We start from the raw sequence: 19,529 nt of genomic DNA, 5'->3' as shown, positions 1-19,529 counted from the left end.
TCAACCAGGGAACAGTTGTCAGTGTCTGAAATTTTGGTTGCCACAGTTTATTTAGGGGGTACTACTGGTATCTAGTGGGTAGAGTTCAAGGCTATTGCTAACGTCCTACAATATACAGGACAAGGCCTCTTCCCCCAAGAATGCATTATCTGGCCCACAGTGTCAACAGTGCAGTGACTGAGAAACTTATAGACTACTCTTTATATAGAACTTTTAAAATTCATCATCAATAACCAACATTTCTCCCAGCTTTGTTGTGTTTTGTTAATTCTTACTCTCTTCTGTATTTCTTTACAGGTTGGCATTGTAGGAAGAACAGGGGCTGGAAAAAGTTCCCTCATCGCTGCCCTTTTTAGATTGTCAGAACCTGAAGGTCGTATTTGCATTGATGGGCTCTGAACAACTAATATTGGACTTCACGATTTAAGGAAGAAAATGTCAGTTGCACTTCAGGTATGCACTCACATGTTCTTTTCATAAGCCACCTGAGTTTACTCATTTTTTATTTTTTTCAAATTAAATGAAAGGGTTAATCCTTTATACCCTAGTAGAGCATATTTTTAGCAGCAGGCATTTTCAACAGATACTTCATCATATACTAGGTTTTATTTCTTTATTGTTGCTTTTATGTACATGTGATTTAATAATTTACTGAGATGGATTTCTGGACTCAGACTTCCTCAGGTTCCACAATTTTATCCACTCATAACCACATAATTCTGAGAACAAAAGAGTAAATTGTTTGTTTAGTGCTGCAGAGGTTCCTATAGGGAAATGTGATTTTTTTTTTTTTTTTTTGGGAATGTGAATTTTAAGTGTCTTCCAGATAGAGCTTTGCTGTAGGAAATGAAGACATCTTTTCAAAGTTGATTATGTCCCTGGAGAGTTGTTCTGTGAAACTGTGGGCTTTGAGAATTACAGAGTGTATGGATGCTATAGGGGACTTTTACAATCAGCCATTAATATAATAATTTTCTCAGGCAGTCAGTACAGAATAGTGAGGAAGATAAAGGGATTTGAAATTCCGCCTCTGTGCTCCTCAGTTTTCTGTCTTATAGGGCAGCTAATAATACCAACCCTTCGAGCTGTTTGCAGGAGCCAGAGTAAGGAATCCCGCCCATGACAAGGTCATGAGGAAGGAAGCCTGACAAAACGCAAGGATGTGATCAGGCTTCAGGGGTTCCCCCTGGAATTTCCTGAGCATGTACCCCAAAACCAAAATCTGCCGCCTTTGTATTCTGCTTTTCCACTCTTCTGATATTCTCTGGAAAAAGTCAAATCAGGGCTTTAGTCTTCTGCATTTGAAAGGGATGTTTCAGTTAAACCCATCTGATAGCTCTCTAGCTTGCCTAACATGTTCCCTGGACCTCTTACAGCTTGTGAATTGCTTACAGCCCCCAACCCAAAGCTTAAAAGCATCTTAAAGATACAGAGCCTTTTCTAAAGAGCTAAAAATCATATTGGTGACAGGATTTCACTGTTGACTCAATGATTGCTGCCAGGCCTCCATATTCTTTATCTTTTAGGCACCTGGGAGGATGTTAATCAATGTAAATGGGTTATGGAAAAAGATATATAATAGTTTTGATGTTAGCAACACTAGACTTTTGAGTTAATTACTTTTCTTTTGTTGTAAATCACTGTACTCCTTTTACTTGTTATGAATTGCTGTATCTTTGCTATGTAAGAATGTAACTTTATTTAGTGCTTTCTGAGAGTGGCACCAGACTTTGCGAAGATCAACACAAATAAGTCTTCTGGTTGACAAACCCTTATCAGAAAAAAGGCTGTAAAATGTTAATTGGCCTTTTGGCCGGAAGATGATGTAAATTACCTAAGACTTGTGTAAACAACTAGGTATACAGAGAGAAAAGCCTGGTTTGATAAGAGTCTGGGCTGCTAATGCTGCATAACTTTGTGTTACCCATTGATCTCTATGTATCATCAAAAAGTATAAAAGGCCTTCTGAACAATAGAGGACGGGACAGTCACTGGACTGGTTTCCCCTGTGTCTCCTCTCTAATTTCTGGCTGATTCCCATCTGCGGCGTGGAGGTTCACCATGTCTACTTACTTGTCCCGGCTTTTAAGATCCACGCAAGGGGGAGCCCAAGGCGGGGCAAACCTCCGATATTCAAGAGGACGCTGGTGGCCTAACATAGATGGTGCAAGCTCCTTGTCTGGAACTTTATTGGCTTCCCACATAAACCAAGTTATTCAGCCTCCTTTCTCCACTTAATTTTCCTACTACACTATTTCTCCCTAATCTAATCTTATATTAATAAATAAATAAGTTCTCCTCGCCTACGCCATCCACGCTTTGAATTCCCTGGATCCACTGGGGCTGGACCCTGGCAAGTGGCACCTGGAACAGGCTATTCGAAGGTAGGTCTCCCCCAGTGTGCAGTTTTCAGGATGGCTAGGACCCCACTCAGGGTGTAGCGGACCCCCCTGCATAAGATAGATAGGGAAAGAGGGATGGGAAGTTTTGGGTTGAAAGAAACCCAGTTGAATGGTTAAAAGAAACCCAGTTTAAGGGTTGAAACAAACCTGCTTTCTAAGAGTCAAAACAAACCTGCTTTCTAAGGTTTGAAAGAAACCTGCTTTTTTAGGGTTGAAAAGAAAACCCCCCTTAGCCAAGGTAAAACCTTTGTTAAGGCAGACTTTTCTGTAAATCTTAATTTTCTGACACGGGTAACAATGAGTCAAAAGAATGACAACTCTTTATAGAAGTAATTTAGCAACTGTTAAACAAAAGATAAATCAAAGATAAAAAGGCTAGTGTTACAAGAGCAATGTCCTTGGTTTCCAAAAAAAAGGGATTTAGATACTTGGGTGAAGCTAGGAAAACAGCTAAAAACTTATTATACTTTGCATGTGCCTGTAAATGCTTTTGCTCTGTGGAATATTATTAGAAATGTTCTGGACCCCCGTCATGAGGCTGCTAATTAGCCTATGGGAAAGGCTATAGTGGTGGATGGTAGTGGGTCTCCACCTTCTACACAGATCATATTTTCTGCCTTTGGCAAAGAAAAGGAGGGAGACTGTACTCTTCCTCCTGAGGAAAGAGAGTGCTTACAGGACGCAGCAGCCAAGCGCCCTGGAGAGCCCCCTCCCTCTCTATGGAAACCTTTAAAAATTTATCCAACATTTTCTTATTTAAGGGACCACTGCAACCTCTGCTTGTGCCTCCCTACGGCTTAAAAACTCCTCACTTTGCATCCAAAGCCTCCCAGAACATTGCTTAAGGTTGAAAAGGATACTGAGAATATTTTTGAGCAAAAAGAGCTTTTAAAACAGAACATACTCCTTGCAAAAAATCCCCTTGGGGTGGGGGGGCTCACCCAAGGGAAAAAAAAAGAGAAAAGGAAGAGAAAAAGAGAAAAAGAAAGAAAAATAATCGTAATAAGAAGGATTTTACAAGTACAAAATGTTTCTCTTGAGGCCAAATAGAACATTTTTGCTGGCAATGTCCTGCTAAACAGAGACAAAAAGCCATGCCAGTTAACCCCAGGACTTAGCAGCAGCAGCAGCAGCAGCAGCAGCAGCAGCAGCAGCAGCAGCAGCAGCTCAGGACTAGACCTGAACTCCACCAGGCAACAATATTAACCCCTGATGTGACCCTTGCTCAGATTCCAAAGGGAGTGGCTAGCCCCCTGCCTGAGGACATTGTCAGACTTGTGCTAGGATGTAGTGCGCTTTCTTTAAAAATAATAAATAAAAATCGTGGGTGGTGTCTGGTGTAGTAGACTCTGATTATACTAGAGAAACTAAAGTTTTGATCTTGCCGCCTGCTAAAACTGTAGAATTTAATAAACGTCAAAGAATAGCACCCCTTTTGCTTTTACCTTATTATCAGACAGAAAAACCTTGACTTCTCAAGCTAGGAGCCCCAGAGGATTTAGATCTAGTGATCTAGCTTTTTGGGTGCAGAAAATTGCAGCTTCTAAGCTATTAAAAGATTTTTTAATTCAAGGAATAAAATATCAGGGTTGTTAGACACTAGAACAGATGTTTCTTGCATTGCTGGGAAAGACTGGCCCAGCTCCTGGCCAACACACACTACTGAAAATGAGTTGGTGGGATTAGAGAAAGTGGTATGCAGGATGGGAATGCTGTAGAGGAAAAGGGTAAGAGAGAGTTTAAAACCTTGGTGAGTAGTGAGCTCCCCGTTGCTGGAGGTATTCGAGCAAAGATTAGATGGTTACTTGTCATCTGAAAGCTATAGATCAGATTTGGGTTATAGAAAGATCAGGGGAAAAGCAGAGTACAAAGGCCGGCAGATTTGGTTTTTGGGCTACATGCTCAGGAAATTCCAAGGGGAACCCCTGAAGCCTGATAATGTCCTTGCGTTTTGTCAGGCTTCCTTCCTCATGACCTTGTCACGGTCGGGATTCCTCACGCTGGCTCCCGGCAGCTGTTCTGATGACAAAATAGATCAGTGCATGGTATAGAGTGCTTCACACTGAGACCCAATGTGTGGCTGCTGTGATGGTGCAGCATTGAATTGACCGTCTCTCCCTCAGCTCTGATTCTGTTTTCTTTTCTTCTGCTTCTTAAAGAAGTGTGACTTTCAGAGAGTGTGTTGGAAATTGAATTATATGCACAGTAGAAGCTCCTGTCTTTCCTTATGATTTATCCACTCAACATACTTTAGTGACTATTTACTGAGCAATTACTGTCCTCCAGGTGTACTGTTGTTGTGCAGTTGCCCAGGTGTGTCTGACTCTTCACGACCCCAAGGACCTCACCATCTCCCAGAGTTTGCCCAAGTTCATGTCCGTTTCATATGGTGATGCCATCCAGGCATCTCACCCTCTGTTGCCCTCTTCTTCTGCTTTCAGTCTTTCCCAGCATCAGGGTCTTTTCCAATGAGTCAGCTGTTTTTATCAGGTGGCCAAAGTATTGGAGTTCAGCTTCAGCATCAGTCCTTCCAGTGAGTATTCAGGGATGATTTCCTCTAAGATTGACTGGTTTGAACTCCTTGCAGTTCAAAGGACTCTCAAGAGTCTTCTCCAACACCACAGTTGGAAACCATCAATTCTTTGGTGCTCTCCTTTCTTTATGGTACAGATCTGACAACAATGCATGACCACTGGAAAGACCATAACTTTTACTAGACAGACCTTTGTCAGCAAAGTGATGTCTGCTTTTTAACACACTGTCCAGGTTTGTCATAGCTTTCTTGCCAAGAAGCAGTCATTCTCTAATTTCATGGCTGTAGTCACCAGCCATAGTGATTTTAGAGCCCAAGAAGCAGAAATCTGTCACTGCTTCCACCTTTTCCCCTTCTATAGGCCATGATGGGGCTAGAAGCCATAATCTTAGTTTTATTAATATTTACTTTTAAGCTGGCCTTGTCACTCTTTCCCTTCACCCTCATCAAGAGGTTTTTTAGTTCCTCTTCTATTTCTGCCATTAGAGTGGTATCATCCAAATATCTGAAGCTGTTTATGTTTCTCCTGCTAGTCTTGATTCCAGCTGAAACTCATCCATCCTGGCATTTCTCATGATGTTCTCAGCATATAAGTTAAATAAACAGGGTACAATAAACAGCTTTGTTGTGCTCCTTTCTCAATCCTGAACCCGTCAATTGTTCCATGCAGTGTTTTAACTGTTGCTTCTCGACCTGCATATAGGTTTCTTAAGAGACAGGTAAGATGGCCTGGTATTCCCATCTCTTTAAGAGTTTTCCACAGTTTGTTATGATCACACAGTCAGAGGTTTTAGTATAGTCAATGAAACAGAGGTAGATGTTTTTCTGGAATTCCTTTGCTTTCTCTATGATCCAGCGAATGTTGGCAATTTGATCTCTGGTTCCTCTGCCTGTTCTAAACCCAGCTTGGACATCTCGAAGTTCTTGGTTCATGTAACACTGCAGCCCAGCATGAAGAATTTTGAGCATAACCTTATTAGAGTGGAAGATGAGTGTAATTGTCCAGTAGTTTGAGTATTCTTTAGTACTGCCCTTCTTGGGAACTGGGATGAGAATTGGCTTTGTTCCAGTCCTGTGGCCACTGCTGGGTTTTCCGAATGTGCTGACATACTGAGTTGCAGCACTTTGATAGCATGATCTTTTAGGATTTTAATAGCTCCACTGGAATTCCCTTGCCTCCACTAGCTTTGTTTGTGCATGCCAAGTCGCTTCAGTCATGTCTGACCCTCTGCAGATGCTATGGACTGTAACCCACCAGGCTACAGTCCATGGGATTCTCCAGGTAAGAATTCTGGAGTGGGTTGCCATGCCCTCCTCCAGGGGACCTTCCCGACCCAGGGGTCAAACCCATGTCCCTTATGTCTCCTGCATTGGTAGATGGATTCTTTACTACTAGCGCTGCCTGGGAAGCCAGGCTTTGTTCATAGTGATGCCTTCTAAGGCCCACTTGACTTCACACTCCAGAACGTCTGGCTCTGGGAGACTGACCACAGCATGGTGATTATCCGTGTTATTAAGGTCCTTTCTGTACAGTTCTTCTGTGTAGTCTTTTCATCTCTTCTTGATCTCTTCTGCTTCAGTTAGGCCTTCACCATTTCTGTCCTTGATTGTGTCCAGGTACATAGCCAAGGGCAATGTAGGCCAGGTGTCCCGATCTTCCATCCTTCCCTCTGTTTTGAAAGACTTGCTGTTTTTCTTTTTTTTAATATTGATATTTTATTTTTGTACTCCATAATAGCTGCCTATCAAACAAAGCTCAGAAAAACACCCTCTTGAGATGGGAAACAGAGAAGAGATGAGACACAAAGAGCCAGGCAAATGTGCTTCCTGGAATGTGGGTGTAATGTGCCCTGAAATGCCTATTTATTAGGAAGCATTTCAGCATGGCACCCAAAGGGAAGGAGAACGTGGGCTTGGGTCTTATGACTGAGTACAGCTATAGCTACCTACCGGTGGCCTCTAAAATACCTGGAATTACACTAAGTACTCTTGTTTTTTTCTAATTAATTTTTTTTAATTGAAGGATAATTGCTTTGCAATATCGTTTTGGTTTCTGCTGTATATCAACATGGATCAGCCATAAGTATACATATGTCCCTCCCTCTTGAACCTCCTTCCAACCTCCCACCTCATCCCACCCCTCTGGGTTATCACAGAGCACTGAATTTGAGCTCCTTGCATCATACAGCAAATTTCCACTGGCTATCTAATTTTACATATGGTAATGTGTCTGTCTAAGTACTTTTGAAACCAAGATATAGCTTTACAGACTACAGTGAAATGCCACCTCGCACCCCTTAAGACAGCTATCAAAAAAGAAAAATGAAAGGGAGAAAGAAAAAAAAATGGGTTGGCAGTATTGGCAAGAATGTAGAGAAATTAGAATCCTTGTTTGCTGTTGGTAGGAATATAAGATATTGCAACCACTGCGGAAAACAGGTTGGCCATTTCTTGAAAAAGTTAAAGATAGAATTATTATATGATCTAGCAATTGTGCTTTGGAGTATAAACCCAAAAGAATTGAAAGAAAGATCTTCAAGTGATACCTGTACATGCATGTTCATAGCAGCATTATTCTCAGTAGCAAAAAGGTGGAGGCACCCAAAGGTCCATTGACAGATGAATCGATAAACAAAATGTGGTGCATATGTGTATACAGTGGAGTATTATTCAGCCTTAGAAACGAAGGAAATTCTGACTTGTGGTACAACACAGATGAACCTTGAGGAAATTAAGTGAAATAAGCCAGTCACAAAGGATAAACACAGTATGATTCTACTAATATAAGGCACCTAGAGTACTAAATTCATGGAGACAGGAAGTCGAATGGTGGGTACCAGGAGCTGCGGGGAGTGGAGCGTTGTTGTTTAATGGGTACAGAGTTTCAGTTCTGAAAGATGAAAGGAGTTCTGTGGCTGGATGATGCTGATTGCTGTACAACAGTGTAAATGTATTTATTACCACTAAACTGTGCACTTATAGGTAGTAAGCTAGTAAAGTTAATGTGTATTTTACCACATTAAAATTTTTTTTTTAAATGTGCTTTTTAGCACATTCAGTCTCCATATTTAAAGGTTCCCTCTGGCTATTAGATTCATGACTTGTAGTTACAGTAGAAAATAAATGAGTTTAGATTCCCAAGTTTTATGTTTTGATGGTACTCATCTCTTAAATGGCCAAGTGAGATTAGTTAGTAGAAATAAAGGGCGTGTCTGTAAAGTCCTTTCCTTTCCTTTGATGCAAAGCTTTATAAACATGCCCTGCCTTATTTTTAAAGCTTCTTAATTGGAAAAAGTTGTATGCTTGTGTACATGAAATAGCTCAGTAAATAAAGAAATAACATTAGAAGATCCTTGGCTCTGCCAATAATGTTTGGAAGCACATCTGAGCAAAGACTAAACATGACTTTGCATCAACATGGTTCTGTTCTTTTCTGTTGATTTCCACCCTTCCTTTGAGCATGTTCAATGTACGCACTCCAGAGAGCATCCTTACAAAATAGTGCCAAGCTTTGTATACATGTAGGTTCCTCTCTGTATGCCTTTGTCTCTAAGGTACAATATTGGTTGATAAAAGAGGGAGTATCTGTAGAGAAATTGCAATGTGCATAGTTCCCAGGAAATCATTCCAGAGGCAGCCAGGGATAGAATGTTTGTGTAGACCGAGTGTCAATGGGACCCACATATTTATTCTTGCTCTGCCTCAGAGAGCTGTGGGGCCTTGATGACATCACTCAGCTTCCAGACTTCAGTGTCTTCATCTTTAAACCAGGTCTGGGAATCATTGCCACACAGATGTGTTGTGAAGATGTATCTGGACTTCCCAAGTGGTGCTAGTGGTACAGGACCTGCCTGCCAATGCAGGAGACATAAGAGATGCAGGTTCAATCCCTGGGTCAGGAAGGTCTGCTGGAAGAGGGCACAGCAACCTACTCCCGTATTCTTGACTGGAAGATCCCTTGGACAGATGAGCCTGGTGGGCTATGAATCCATGGGGTAGCAAAGAGTCTGACATGACTGAAGCAACTTAGCACACACAACTGGGTAAGATAAGGTTTGTGCCCATGCCTGATTCTTGGGAATGCTCAGTCATCAGGATCTGTTATTATTCTTAATGATTGGGTTACTGACCTTTGAATATTATTTCTGCTTATGTAAAAAGAGTAATACTTTCTGGAATGACTTTACTCTTTATGGTGCTTGGTGATTTTCTTTATATTATTTATAATATAAACTGAATTGTTTGTATAAATATAAATAGTAGAGCAAAGAAACAAAAATCAAAAGAACACAATAGGAATTTGTGGGAAGGCGTAACAGAGAAATGTATCTAACGTTTCCACCAAAAGCAAGAAGAGAGAATGACACTTTCTTGTACTTTGATTTCATTTTCCCCTCCCAGCAGCTTCTTTCCTGACCACCACCTTGTACACATTGCTACTTACCAGTCCTCGACCAAGACCTCTGGCCTTTTTTCTCAGCCCTCCCCATACTCTTGGCTATTTTCTCCCTCTCCTTGAGGATCTCCTTGAGGATACAGAGATGTAGCTCTCATTTCTGCTCCTCTGTGCTTATTAAAGTCCCTGACAAGTACTGATAAGAATTCCTAACATTTGTGGGATCATTAACATGTTTAACCCCTTATCCTATCATTTCCTGCTTAATCCTCACAATTCTATAGTTATCCTACGTAACAGATTTAAAAACTGAGGCCCGGGGGGCTTGTCCCACTTATCAAGTAAGGGGCAGAGCCAGGAGTCAGATTTTGTGTGTGTCTGATTATTTTTTCACAGCGTTCCAATTGTACAGCAAAGTAGTAGTATGTATTTTTTAAGCACAGATTTTTAACTTATCCTTCTCCTCCACTCTCCTCTTTGGTAACCATTAGTTTGTTTTCTATGTTTGTGAATCTGTTTCTGTGTTGTAAATAAGTTCATTTCTATCCATTTTTAAGATTCCACATATAAGTGATCACATATGATATTTGTCTTTCTTTGCTGACTTATTTCACTTAGTCTCATAATCTCTAGGTTCATCCATGTTGCTGCAAATGGCATTATTTCATTCTTTTTATGGCTGAATAATATTCCTGTGTGTGTGTGTGTGTGTATGTACATCATATCTTTATCCATTCATCTGTCCATGGACATACCTTGGCTGTTATAAATAGAAAAGTTGTGAAAACTGGGGTGCATGTCTCTTTTTGAATTAAGGTTTTTATGTTTTCCAGATATTTGCTGAGAAGGGGAATTGCTGGATCACACAGTAACTCGTTTTCAATTCTTTAAGGAACCTCCATATTGTTTTCCGTACCAGCTGCACCAATTTACATTCCCACCAACAGCGTGGGAAGGTCCCCTTTCCTCCACACCCTCTCCAGCATTTATTATTTGTAGATGTTAAATGATGGTCATTCTAACCAGTGTGAGGTGATACTTCATTGTAGTTTTGATCTGCATTTCTCTAATAATTAGTGAATATAAAGAAAACTCAGCATAGAATAATTGATGCTTTTGAACTGTGGTGTTGGAGAAGGCTCTTAAGAGTCCCTTGGACTGCAAGGAGATCAAACCAGTGAATCCTAAAGGAAATCAGTCCTAAATATTCATTGGAAGGACTGATGCTGAAGCTGAAGTTCCAATACTTTGGCCTCCTGATGCGAAGAACTGACTCCTTAGAAAAGACCCTGATGTTGGGAAAAATGGAAGGTGAGAAGAGAAGGAGACGTCAGAGGATGAGATGGTTGGATGGCATCACCAACTCGATGGACATGAGTTTGAGCAAGCTCTGTGAGTTGGTGATGGATAAGGAAGCCTGGTATGCTGCAGTTCATGGGGTCACAAAGAGTCGACATGACTGAGTGACTGAACTGAATAATTAGTGATGCTGAGTATCTTTTCATGGGTCTGTGACCATTTGTATAACTTTGGAGAAATGCCTATTTAAGTCTTCTTTGCATTTTTTGATTAGGTTGTTTGTTTCTTTGATATTGAGCTGTATAAGCCATTGTTTATACAGATATTGACTGTATTTATATAGACTAGAAACAAAGTATCAGAAAGAGAAATTAAGGAAACAATCCCATTGACATCACATCAGAGGAAAAACAAACAAACAAACAAACAGAATAAACCTACCTAAGAAGGTAAAAGGCCTGTATACAAAACCTGTAAGACACTGATGAAAGTAATTCAAGGTGATACAAACAGATGAAAAGATAAAATGTATTCTTGGATTGAAAGATTCAATATTGTTAAAAATAACCATACTACCCAAGACAATTTACAGAGTTAATGCAACCTCTATCAAATTGCTAGTGGTATTTTTCACAAAACTAGAACAAAAAAAAAATTTAAAAAATTTGTATGGAAACAGAAAGGACTGCAAATAGCCAAAACAATCTTGAGAAAGAAGAACACAGCTGGAGGAATCACAGTCCCTGATTTCAGACTATATTACAAAGTTACAATAATGAAAAAGTATGTTACTGTCACAGAAACCAGGTGCATAGATTAATGGAACAGGATAGAAAACCCAGAAATAAACCCACACACTTGTGGTCAGTTAATCTAAGACAAAAGAGGTAACAATATGTAATAAAGAACAGACAGTCTCTTCAATAAATAGTGTGGGGAAATCTGCATGACTGCATGTAGAAGAAATAATTAGAACATTCTCTAGTATCATACAAAAAATAAAATAAAATAAGAATGAATAAATGAGCAAAGACCTATAAGACAAGATACTTAGTAAGACAAGATCTTAGAGGAACACATAGGCAGAATACTCTTTGACATAAATCACAGCGCTATTTTTTTTTTTTTTTTTTGGACCTGATCCCAAAAGTAATGGAAGCAAAGCAAAAATAAACAAATGAGACCTGGTTAAACTTAAAAGCATAGCATGAAGGAAGCCATTAAAAAAAAAAAAAAAAAAACAAAAAGACAACCTATGGAAAAGAATAAAATATTTGCAAATGACATGATCAGCAATGTATTAATTTCCAAAATATACTAATAGGGTTCAAAGTAAATTTAAAGAGATTCCCAACTCCAGAGGCTGAGAAGCGAATTACTCTGCTTATGCAAGACTTCAGGTGGCTGTTAACTGTGGTCCTTGATAGAACTGCTTCATATCATGATTTCGTGTGCATGCACACACACACATACACAGAGAAACAAAAATGCCATAAAACAACATTCCTATTGCTCTGTGCTCTGATATTTTCTGTGATGCCAGTTCTGTTCTACTTCATATAAAAGACAAAATGATGATCATTATGCACAAAATTAATTTCATAATCCACTGACTACATCTGAAGTTTGACAGACACTGTCCCTGCCTTTCTGCCTGTTGGGCTGGGCTCCTGGTCCATGTTAGCATCACATCAGGAACTTCATTGTTGTTTCAGATTGTCACAGCAACCTTGCAAGGCTAACCTTAGTTTCCAGTAATGGAACTGTCTTGGAAAGATAAATAATTTACTCTGAGTTTAATAACTAATGAGAAGTTGAATCAGAACTTAGAACTGACTCCAAATTTATTTTTTTCAATAAATGTTAGTTAAACTGAATGAGATTCTCATGAAATAGTTTCCCCAAAACATAACAAAAGTTTAGTAAAGTTGGAAGATACAACTCCTCCTGTTTTGAGTCTCATTTGGAGAATATCAGTTTTGAAATGGTTTTTTTCATTTATGTGTTATGGACTAATAAGTGTCAGGAGAAGATATTCAAAATCTTACCCCTCCCCAGCCAAGAGCCCTTTGTCTTTACAGTGTCTTGTTGGCTTAGAGATGGAGAAAAGTCTGTTGGTTTGGTTACTTGAAACTAACTTGTCTAAGTGCAGAAAATGTACATCTCTCTTCCCCTCAAATGAGTAGCAAGCAGTGATACTTGTGTGTCAACACCCTGATTTAAAACCTGGGAAGCTGAGAGCAGACTCTGCAGAAGGGGGAGCCCAGTCCTGTTTCTTTGAGTTGCCCCACTCAGGTGAGCCAGGCCCACATCATGTTCCGCGAATCCCTGTTACCTGTGAACCTCGGAACAGCAGCAAGCTTCTGGGGTTATCTCTTTCTCTCTCCCCCAGGCTTATCCCCATCATTGTTGGTCCTGCCATGAACAGGTCAGAACTGGGGGAGGTGTGATAGCAGCAAGGACCTGAGTAGGAACCAGAGACAGGGGAGTCGGGACATAGACCATTATTCCTTGGGGGAACTTTAAAAGATGAATACTGTGTTCCTAAGAAGTACTCCTCAATTTATATTCAAAGTTTCAGGAAAAAGCAAAAATGAAAGATTTTCCTAAATAATTTCCTTAAACGCAACAGGGAGTTGAAGTGTATACATCCTTTGTTCTCACGATCTGCAGTAGCTAAGTATATTCCCCAGGAAGAACGCCAGTTGAAATTACATTCAGGGAGTACCTGCTTACTTGAAAAGATCTAGATAATGGAGGGAGGATGGAGAAGAGAAGGGTGAGGAATATTGGGGACCAGCCTCCCCTCACCTCGCCGGTTGTTTGTGTAAACTTCATAGATACAGCTAAAAGATGAGAAATAGCCTGCATAGGGGACACTTAGGGTTGAAAATTACAAAGAGTAAAAAGTTTTTATAAAAATCTGGGGTACAATGATGGTTATTCTCCTGACAAGGAACTCTTACTATTGCTTAGGTGGTTGTTAATCTTTGTTCCTAAATTCAAGAGTTTTAAGGGAGACTTTAAATTTGAGTCTCTGGATTTTTCAGTTCAATAATCATCTTGGAATGTTGTATGTCCAGTGATTTTCAATGCTTTGTGGGCTTATCAGTCACTTAGTCAACTTTGTGCAAATGAAGCTCCCTACATAGTATATTTTTAATTTGGGACTTTCCTTAGGGATATATCTCTTTTGGTGGCACACTGTCCTGTGCCTTCTGCATTCATTAGACTTAAAACTGAGACAATAGGGAGGCTCTCTGATTGTCATTCTTCATCATGACTAAAGAAAAGAAATATTTTTCTTCTCCATCTTTCTTCTCAGGCTTTTATGAAGTTAGGAGGAAAGTCCAGCCCCAAGGCCAGGTGGGATTTGAGGCTGGTGATTCCGAGCAGTTCCGGGCACTTTTGGAAGAGTCAGGTCTCCTCTTGTTCCCACACCTGTGCCTCCCCTTGTCCTGCCCCCTTCACTGAAAGGAGCCTGTTGGGCTCTTCTCTGCTGCCCATATTCTTATGACCGGCTTACTAGAGCCTTCCAGAAGAAAATGTAAATTGTCTACATGAGCTTATGTACAACATTCTCTCTTGAAACTCAGGAGGTGTGTTTCCAGTGTAATTTATGTGTGGCTCCTCCTGATGATGAATAGGAAAAGCTATTTAAACAGTTTTATGATGGCTCACATCACAGTGGGTTTCAGGTCCTTCTGGCCTTGAAGTTAGGAACGAGGTTCTGTGAGGCAGGTCATCCTGATGCACAGGTGAGAGAACGTGGGGACCAGCTGATGCAGAATCAGAGGTGATCTCTCCATGGACAGAGGTGCCTCAGGCCCCAGGAGCTGACGTTCTCTTTGAACATGAGGGAATGTTCCATTCATACCTGGGGAGAGATTCCAGATCCTAGAAGACAGTCTGACCAATGGGGAAAATAGCCTAGTTTATTCTTCATTGCCAAAGTATAAATATTGAATGGTTTTGCTTTGAAGCACAAACCTCAACTAATCATGCAGTTGATGTTTCCCAGTCACACCAGGATTGATACTTAATTTATATAGATCTTGCTGTAAACTTCCTCCTGTGATTATAATGTCAGTTTGTGTGTGTGTTTAAGCATATATTTATTACCAGATGGCAACTTTAAAAAAAAATCAAATTTTCCTTTCTTTTCTTCAGTTTTTTTTTTCTTAAGATGAAAATACTTCTTAAACACTTTCTTCTTTTAGTGTTTAATAGTGAAGAGGATTTTTTGTAGCACACTTTGTACAATGGAAAATTATTTTAGAGATACTGTTTTGTAAACATACATTTGAAACTTCAATATTAATAATTGCAGTAAATTTTGATATTTGGTATTTTCATTGGTTTAAAATGAAAAGAGATTAAGATACTAACATTCACTATTTTCTGGTATTTAGGAACCTGTTTTATTCACTGGAACAATGAGGAAAAATCTGGATCCCTATAATAAGTATTCGGAGGAGGAACTGTGGGATGTCTTAGAAGAGGTAATTTATGTAATGTTATTAACTTGTTAACATCAGTATCTGTGTGTGTACATTCATGGCATTGCAGGTAATTAAGGGAAGCTTGCCATTTTAACTGTTTACTTTCTAGGAGAAGAGTGATGAGATGGGTATACCTAAAATGTGTGTACAGATAATGAAAACCAACAATATAATTCCTCTTGTTTTCATTTTAGCTTTTTCTATAGAACCCCAAGCAACTAGATTCATTATTTTGTCCTTAACAGAACATTAAAGTAGACATTAAAACTGTGGGATCAAATTCTATGAGTGACCTGGTAAATTTAATTACCCTAATTACCCTCCAGTGTTCATTTTATACCTCTGGCCTTCAGTTCAGTTTCAGTCACTCAGTCGTGTCCGACTATTTGCGACACCATGAATCACAGCACGCCAGGCCTCCCTGTCCATCACCAAGTCCTGGATTTCACTCAGACTCACGTCCATTGAGTCCGTGATGCCGTCCAGCCATCTCATCCTCTATCATCCCCTTCTCCTCCTGCCCCCAATCCCTCCCAGCATCAGAGTCTTTTCCAATGAGTCAACTCTTTGCATGGGGTGGCCCAAGTACTGGAGTTTCAGCTTCAGCATCATTCCTTCCAAAGAAATCCCAGGGCTGATCTCCTTCAGAATGGACTGGTTGGATCTGCTTGCAGGATATCTAAGTGAATACACTAGTTTTTCATTATTAACTGAAAGATAAACAAGATCATTCCAATAAAATGCTATGAAGTTATGGACTAAGGATAGGAAAAAAAATGCTATGAAGTTTTATAAGAAAGTGTTTATAAAAGTAAATTATTTGGTTGGAATGTGATGATGATTACTTATTGGTGATTATATTATTTTAATACTGCAGCATGAATGCAGGTAACAGAACCCTGGTGTTTGGGCTCAGATTTTACATGGATACGTTAATTTCTAGAGGAGCTCCTGTTATTTGTGTCATGTTTCCCCTGGCCCTACTTCACTGAATTTCCCTGCCCTTGCATGAAAAAAAATTTGACTATTAAGTTGCTGTTGGTTTGTATATTTCAATACTAATTATTTTGTGTATTAGTCCTAGTTTTGCAAATTGACTCTACTGATGGCAGAAACTTTAGATTTCTAAACCATAGACAGACTTCTAGTCTCCCATGGGATCTAGCTCAGTCTTTTGATTTAAAAAAAGTAGCACTTGATAATGTGAAAGTGAAGTCACTCAGTCTTGTCCAACTCTTTGCGACCCCATGGACTGTAGCCTACCAGGCTCCTCTGTCCATGGAATTTTCCAGGCAAGAGTACTGGAGTGGATTTCCATTTCCTTCTCCAGGGAATCTTCCCGACCCAGGGCTTGAACCCACATCTACCGCATGCAGACAGACACTTTACCGTCTGAGCCACCAGGGAAGTCAGCACTTGATAAATAGGTGCTAAATGTTTGGTTGATTTCTTCATTTTAGAGAAATATGGCTTATTTCTTTAAAAAATTTTGTGTTACACAAATCCAGCATTGATAGTGTCTCTGTTAGGGCACAGGTGTGTCTCATCACACAGGAAACCAAGATACAGAAACCTGGGTGTCAGCAGTCTGTGCATCAGGAACCACGTGGTTCAGTCCTTGCTGTGGGACAGCTCACATGTCCATTTCCCGGGGCCTTGTGTTAGGTGAACGGGCTGTCCCTTTGCTTCATTTACTGCTGGCCCTGCTCTAGTAAAAGCTCTTCCCCATCTGTTGAATGCATTTCCCTGTCTCCTTCCAACCCTCACCAGCCTTTCTTTTTGAGAAGTAAGAAGGTCCCACGAAATGTGGGAAGCACCTGACATCTATGTTAACCTTCTGTGAGAGGTGCTGGCACCTGCTGGATACATTACACAGCAGGTTACTTTAAAAATGTTTATGATGATAGAAATAGGGTACCTTATAAGTTCAGTTTATTGTTTCTCAATTTTGCTATATTCCATTATTTTCCCAACCTCAAAAATGATTTGAAATGTTTCATATTGAGATGTATAGTTTTGATTAGTATTATTTGCTCCATTTTCCTCAAATTATAACTTTTTATATACTTTCCACAGTTTACAGTATAATGTGATATTCTGGAGCTAGTTAATTGTTATAAGAATATAATCCCTTAACACGTAATAATAGTGTTATACATAACCTGTTTATATGGATTTACTTTCTAATTTATAGGGACAAATATGTCATATGATGAGATTCACTTCTGTCTTCACACAGCCAACAGATATCTCTGAGAACTTCTTAAACAGGCATCGTTGCAGATTCTGGGTCTATCACAGTCATCAGGAGACACTCTGTCCTTTTCAAGGACATTCTCTTGCATAATCTAACACAATTATCTTGATTAAGAAATAAAATAGTAATATTATGCTATCGTCTAATATGTTCAGATTCTCCAGTTGCAACTTCTAGTTATTATTGTCTACTGCATCTGTTGCCCTTTTCTCCCGCTGTAATATTTCATATCTTGATTTTATGATTACACTACAGAGGGCCTTGATATTCATATTATTCTCATAACCATCCCTGATTCATAAATAAATATAGTGTCTCAGAAAACAGTATTTTATGAAAAACACTTCCCCTTACAACTCTTATTCATCATGAAGCAGATATGGACAACCTTAAGGAAAAGGAAAAAACCAGATTAATTATGTGATGTCATCCAACTCAGGAGTGTGAGATTATTTCCTCAAAGTTAGAATGTCAGTCTTAACAAAGACCCAACCATTTGCACCACAATCCAAATCTTACCCTTTACAGTTTGTATACCTTTTATGCTGGTAAATACCAATACCATATTTAATCCTAACTCAGAATCCTGCTTTCTAGGGACTGGACTCCATCAGGAGCACAACTCAGGGTCGCAATCTTGGAAGTGCTCCAGCATTTAGGATATCAGGAAAATGCTACTCATTCACCCTTGGTGTTTTGTTATCTGCAGTCACCATCTGCAGTGATTTTGGGACCCCAAAAAATGAAGTCTGACACTGTTTCCACTGTTTCCCCATCTATTTCCCATGAAGTGATGGGACCAGATGCCATGATCTTCGTTTTCTGAATGTTGAGCTTTAAGCCAACTTTTTCACTCTCCTCTTTCACTTTCATCAAGAGGCTCTTTAGTTCTTCTTCACTTTCTGCCATAGGGTGGTATCATCTGCATATCTGAGGTTATTGATATTTCTCCTGGCAATCTTGATTCCAGCTTGTGCTTCTTCCAGTCCAGCGTTTCTCATGACGTACTCTGCATAGAAGTTGAATAAGCAGGATGACAATATACAGCCTTGACATACTCCTTTTCCTATTTGGAACCAGTCTGTTGTTCCATGTCCAGTTGTAAGTGTTGCTTCCTGACCTGCCTGTAGATTTCTCAAGAGGCAGGTCAGGTGGTCTGGTATTCCCATCTCTTTCAGAATTTTCCACAGTTTATTGTGATCCACACAGTCAAAGGCTTTGGCATAGTCAATAAAACAGAAATAGATGTTTTTCTGGAACTCTCTTGCTTTTTTCATGATCCAGCGGATGTTGGCAATTTGATCTCTGGTTCCTCTGCCTTTTCTAAAACCAGCTTGAACATCAGGAAGTTCACAGTTCACATATTGCTGAAGCCTGGCTTGGAGAATTTTGAGAAGTACTTTACTAGCATGTGAGATGAGTGCAATTGTGTGGTAGTTTGAGCATTCTTTGGCATTGCCTTTCTTTGGGATTGGAGTGAAAACTGACCTTTTCTAGTCCTGTGGCCACTGCTGAGTTTTCCAAATTTGCTGGCATATTGAGTGTAACAGTTTCACAGCATCATCTTTCAGGATTTGAAATAGCTCAATAGAAATTCCAGCACCTTCACTAGCTTTGTTTATAGTGATGCTTTCTAACCCACTTAACTTCACATTCCAGGATGTCTGGCTCTAGATGAGTAATCACACCATCATGATTATCTGGATCTCAGTGAACACTAATTGGAAACAGCTTTTCCCATCACGTGACTGTACATATAAGATACATAAGAAGTCATGAGGACTTCAAAGCTCTAATGTCTAAGAGGCTTTTCTATTTGTGCACCAGTTTGTTTTTGAAATGTTGTTCTTTCTGTATCCACAGGTACAACTTAAAGAAGCCATCAAAGCTCTTCCTATTGGATTGGATACTGAATTAGCAGAATCAGGATTGAACTTGAGTGTTGGACAGAGACAACTAGTGTGCCTTGCCAGGACTGTTCTCAGGAAAAATCAGATATTGATTCTTGACAAAGCCACATCCAATGTGGATCCAGGGTATGGAGTTGAGGTCCATGAAACCTGGAATCCAAATTGTAAATGTGATAAATGGAAAACATTTAGTGATGCTGAGAAATGTTTCTGTGCTCTCTTTGGCCCAC

At 39.7% G+C, this 19,529-nt stretch overlaps 1 protein-coding gene across 1 annotated transcript in view; it reads left to right on the top strand.

Moving 5' to 3' along the window:
• LOC108637255 (multidrug resistance-associated protein 4-like) overlaps window positions 421-19,529 on the top strand; it is a gene marked incomplete at its 5' end in the record, with an annotated part of 34,088 nt that continues 14,979 nt past the window's right edge. Inside the window, 3 exon segments of the mRNA XM_018056298.1 lie at window positions 421-453; window positions 15,043-15,132; window positions 19,253-19,425. Of these exon segments, the coding sequence (XP_017911787.1) occupies window positions 436-453; window positions 15,043-15,132; window positions 19,253-19,425 (281 nt within the window).

The sequence above is a fragment of the Capra hircus genome, chromosome 12 (assembly GCF_001704415.2).
Source record: "Capra hircus breed San Clemente chromosome 12, ASM170441v1, whole genome shotgun sequence".
NCBI classification, from domain to species: domain Eukaryota; kingdom Metazoa; phylum Chordata; class Mammalia; order Artiodactyla; family Bovidae; genus Capra; species Capra hircus.
Note: the sequence above shows the minus strand (reverse complement) of the source record. Positions and strands in the feature narration are given on the sequence as shown.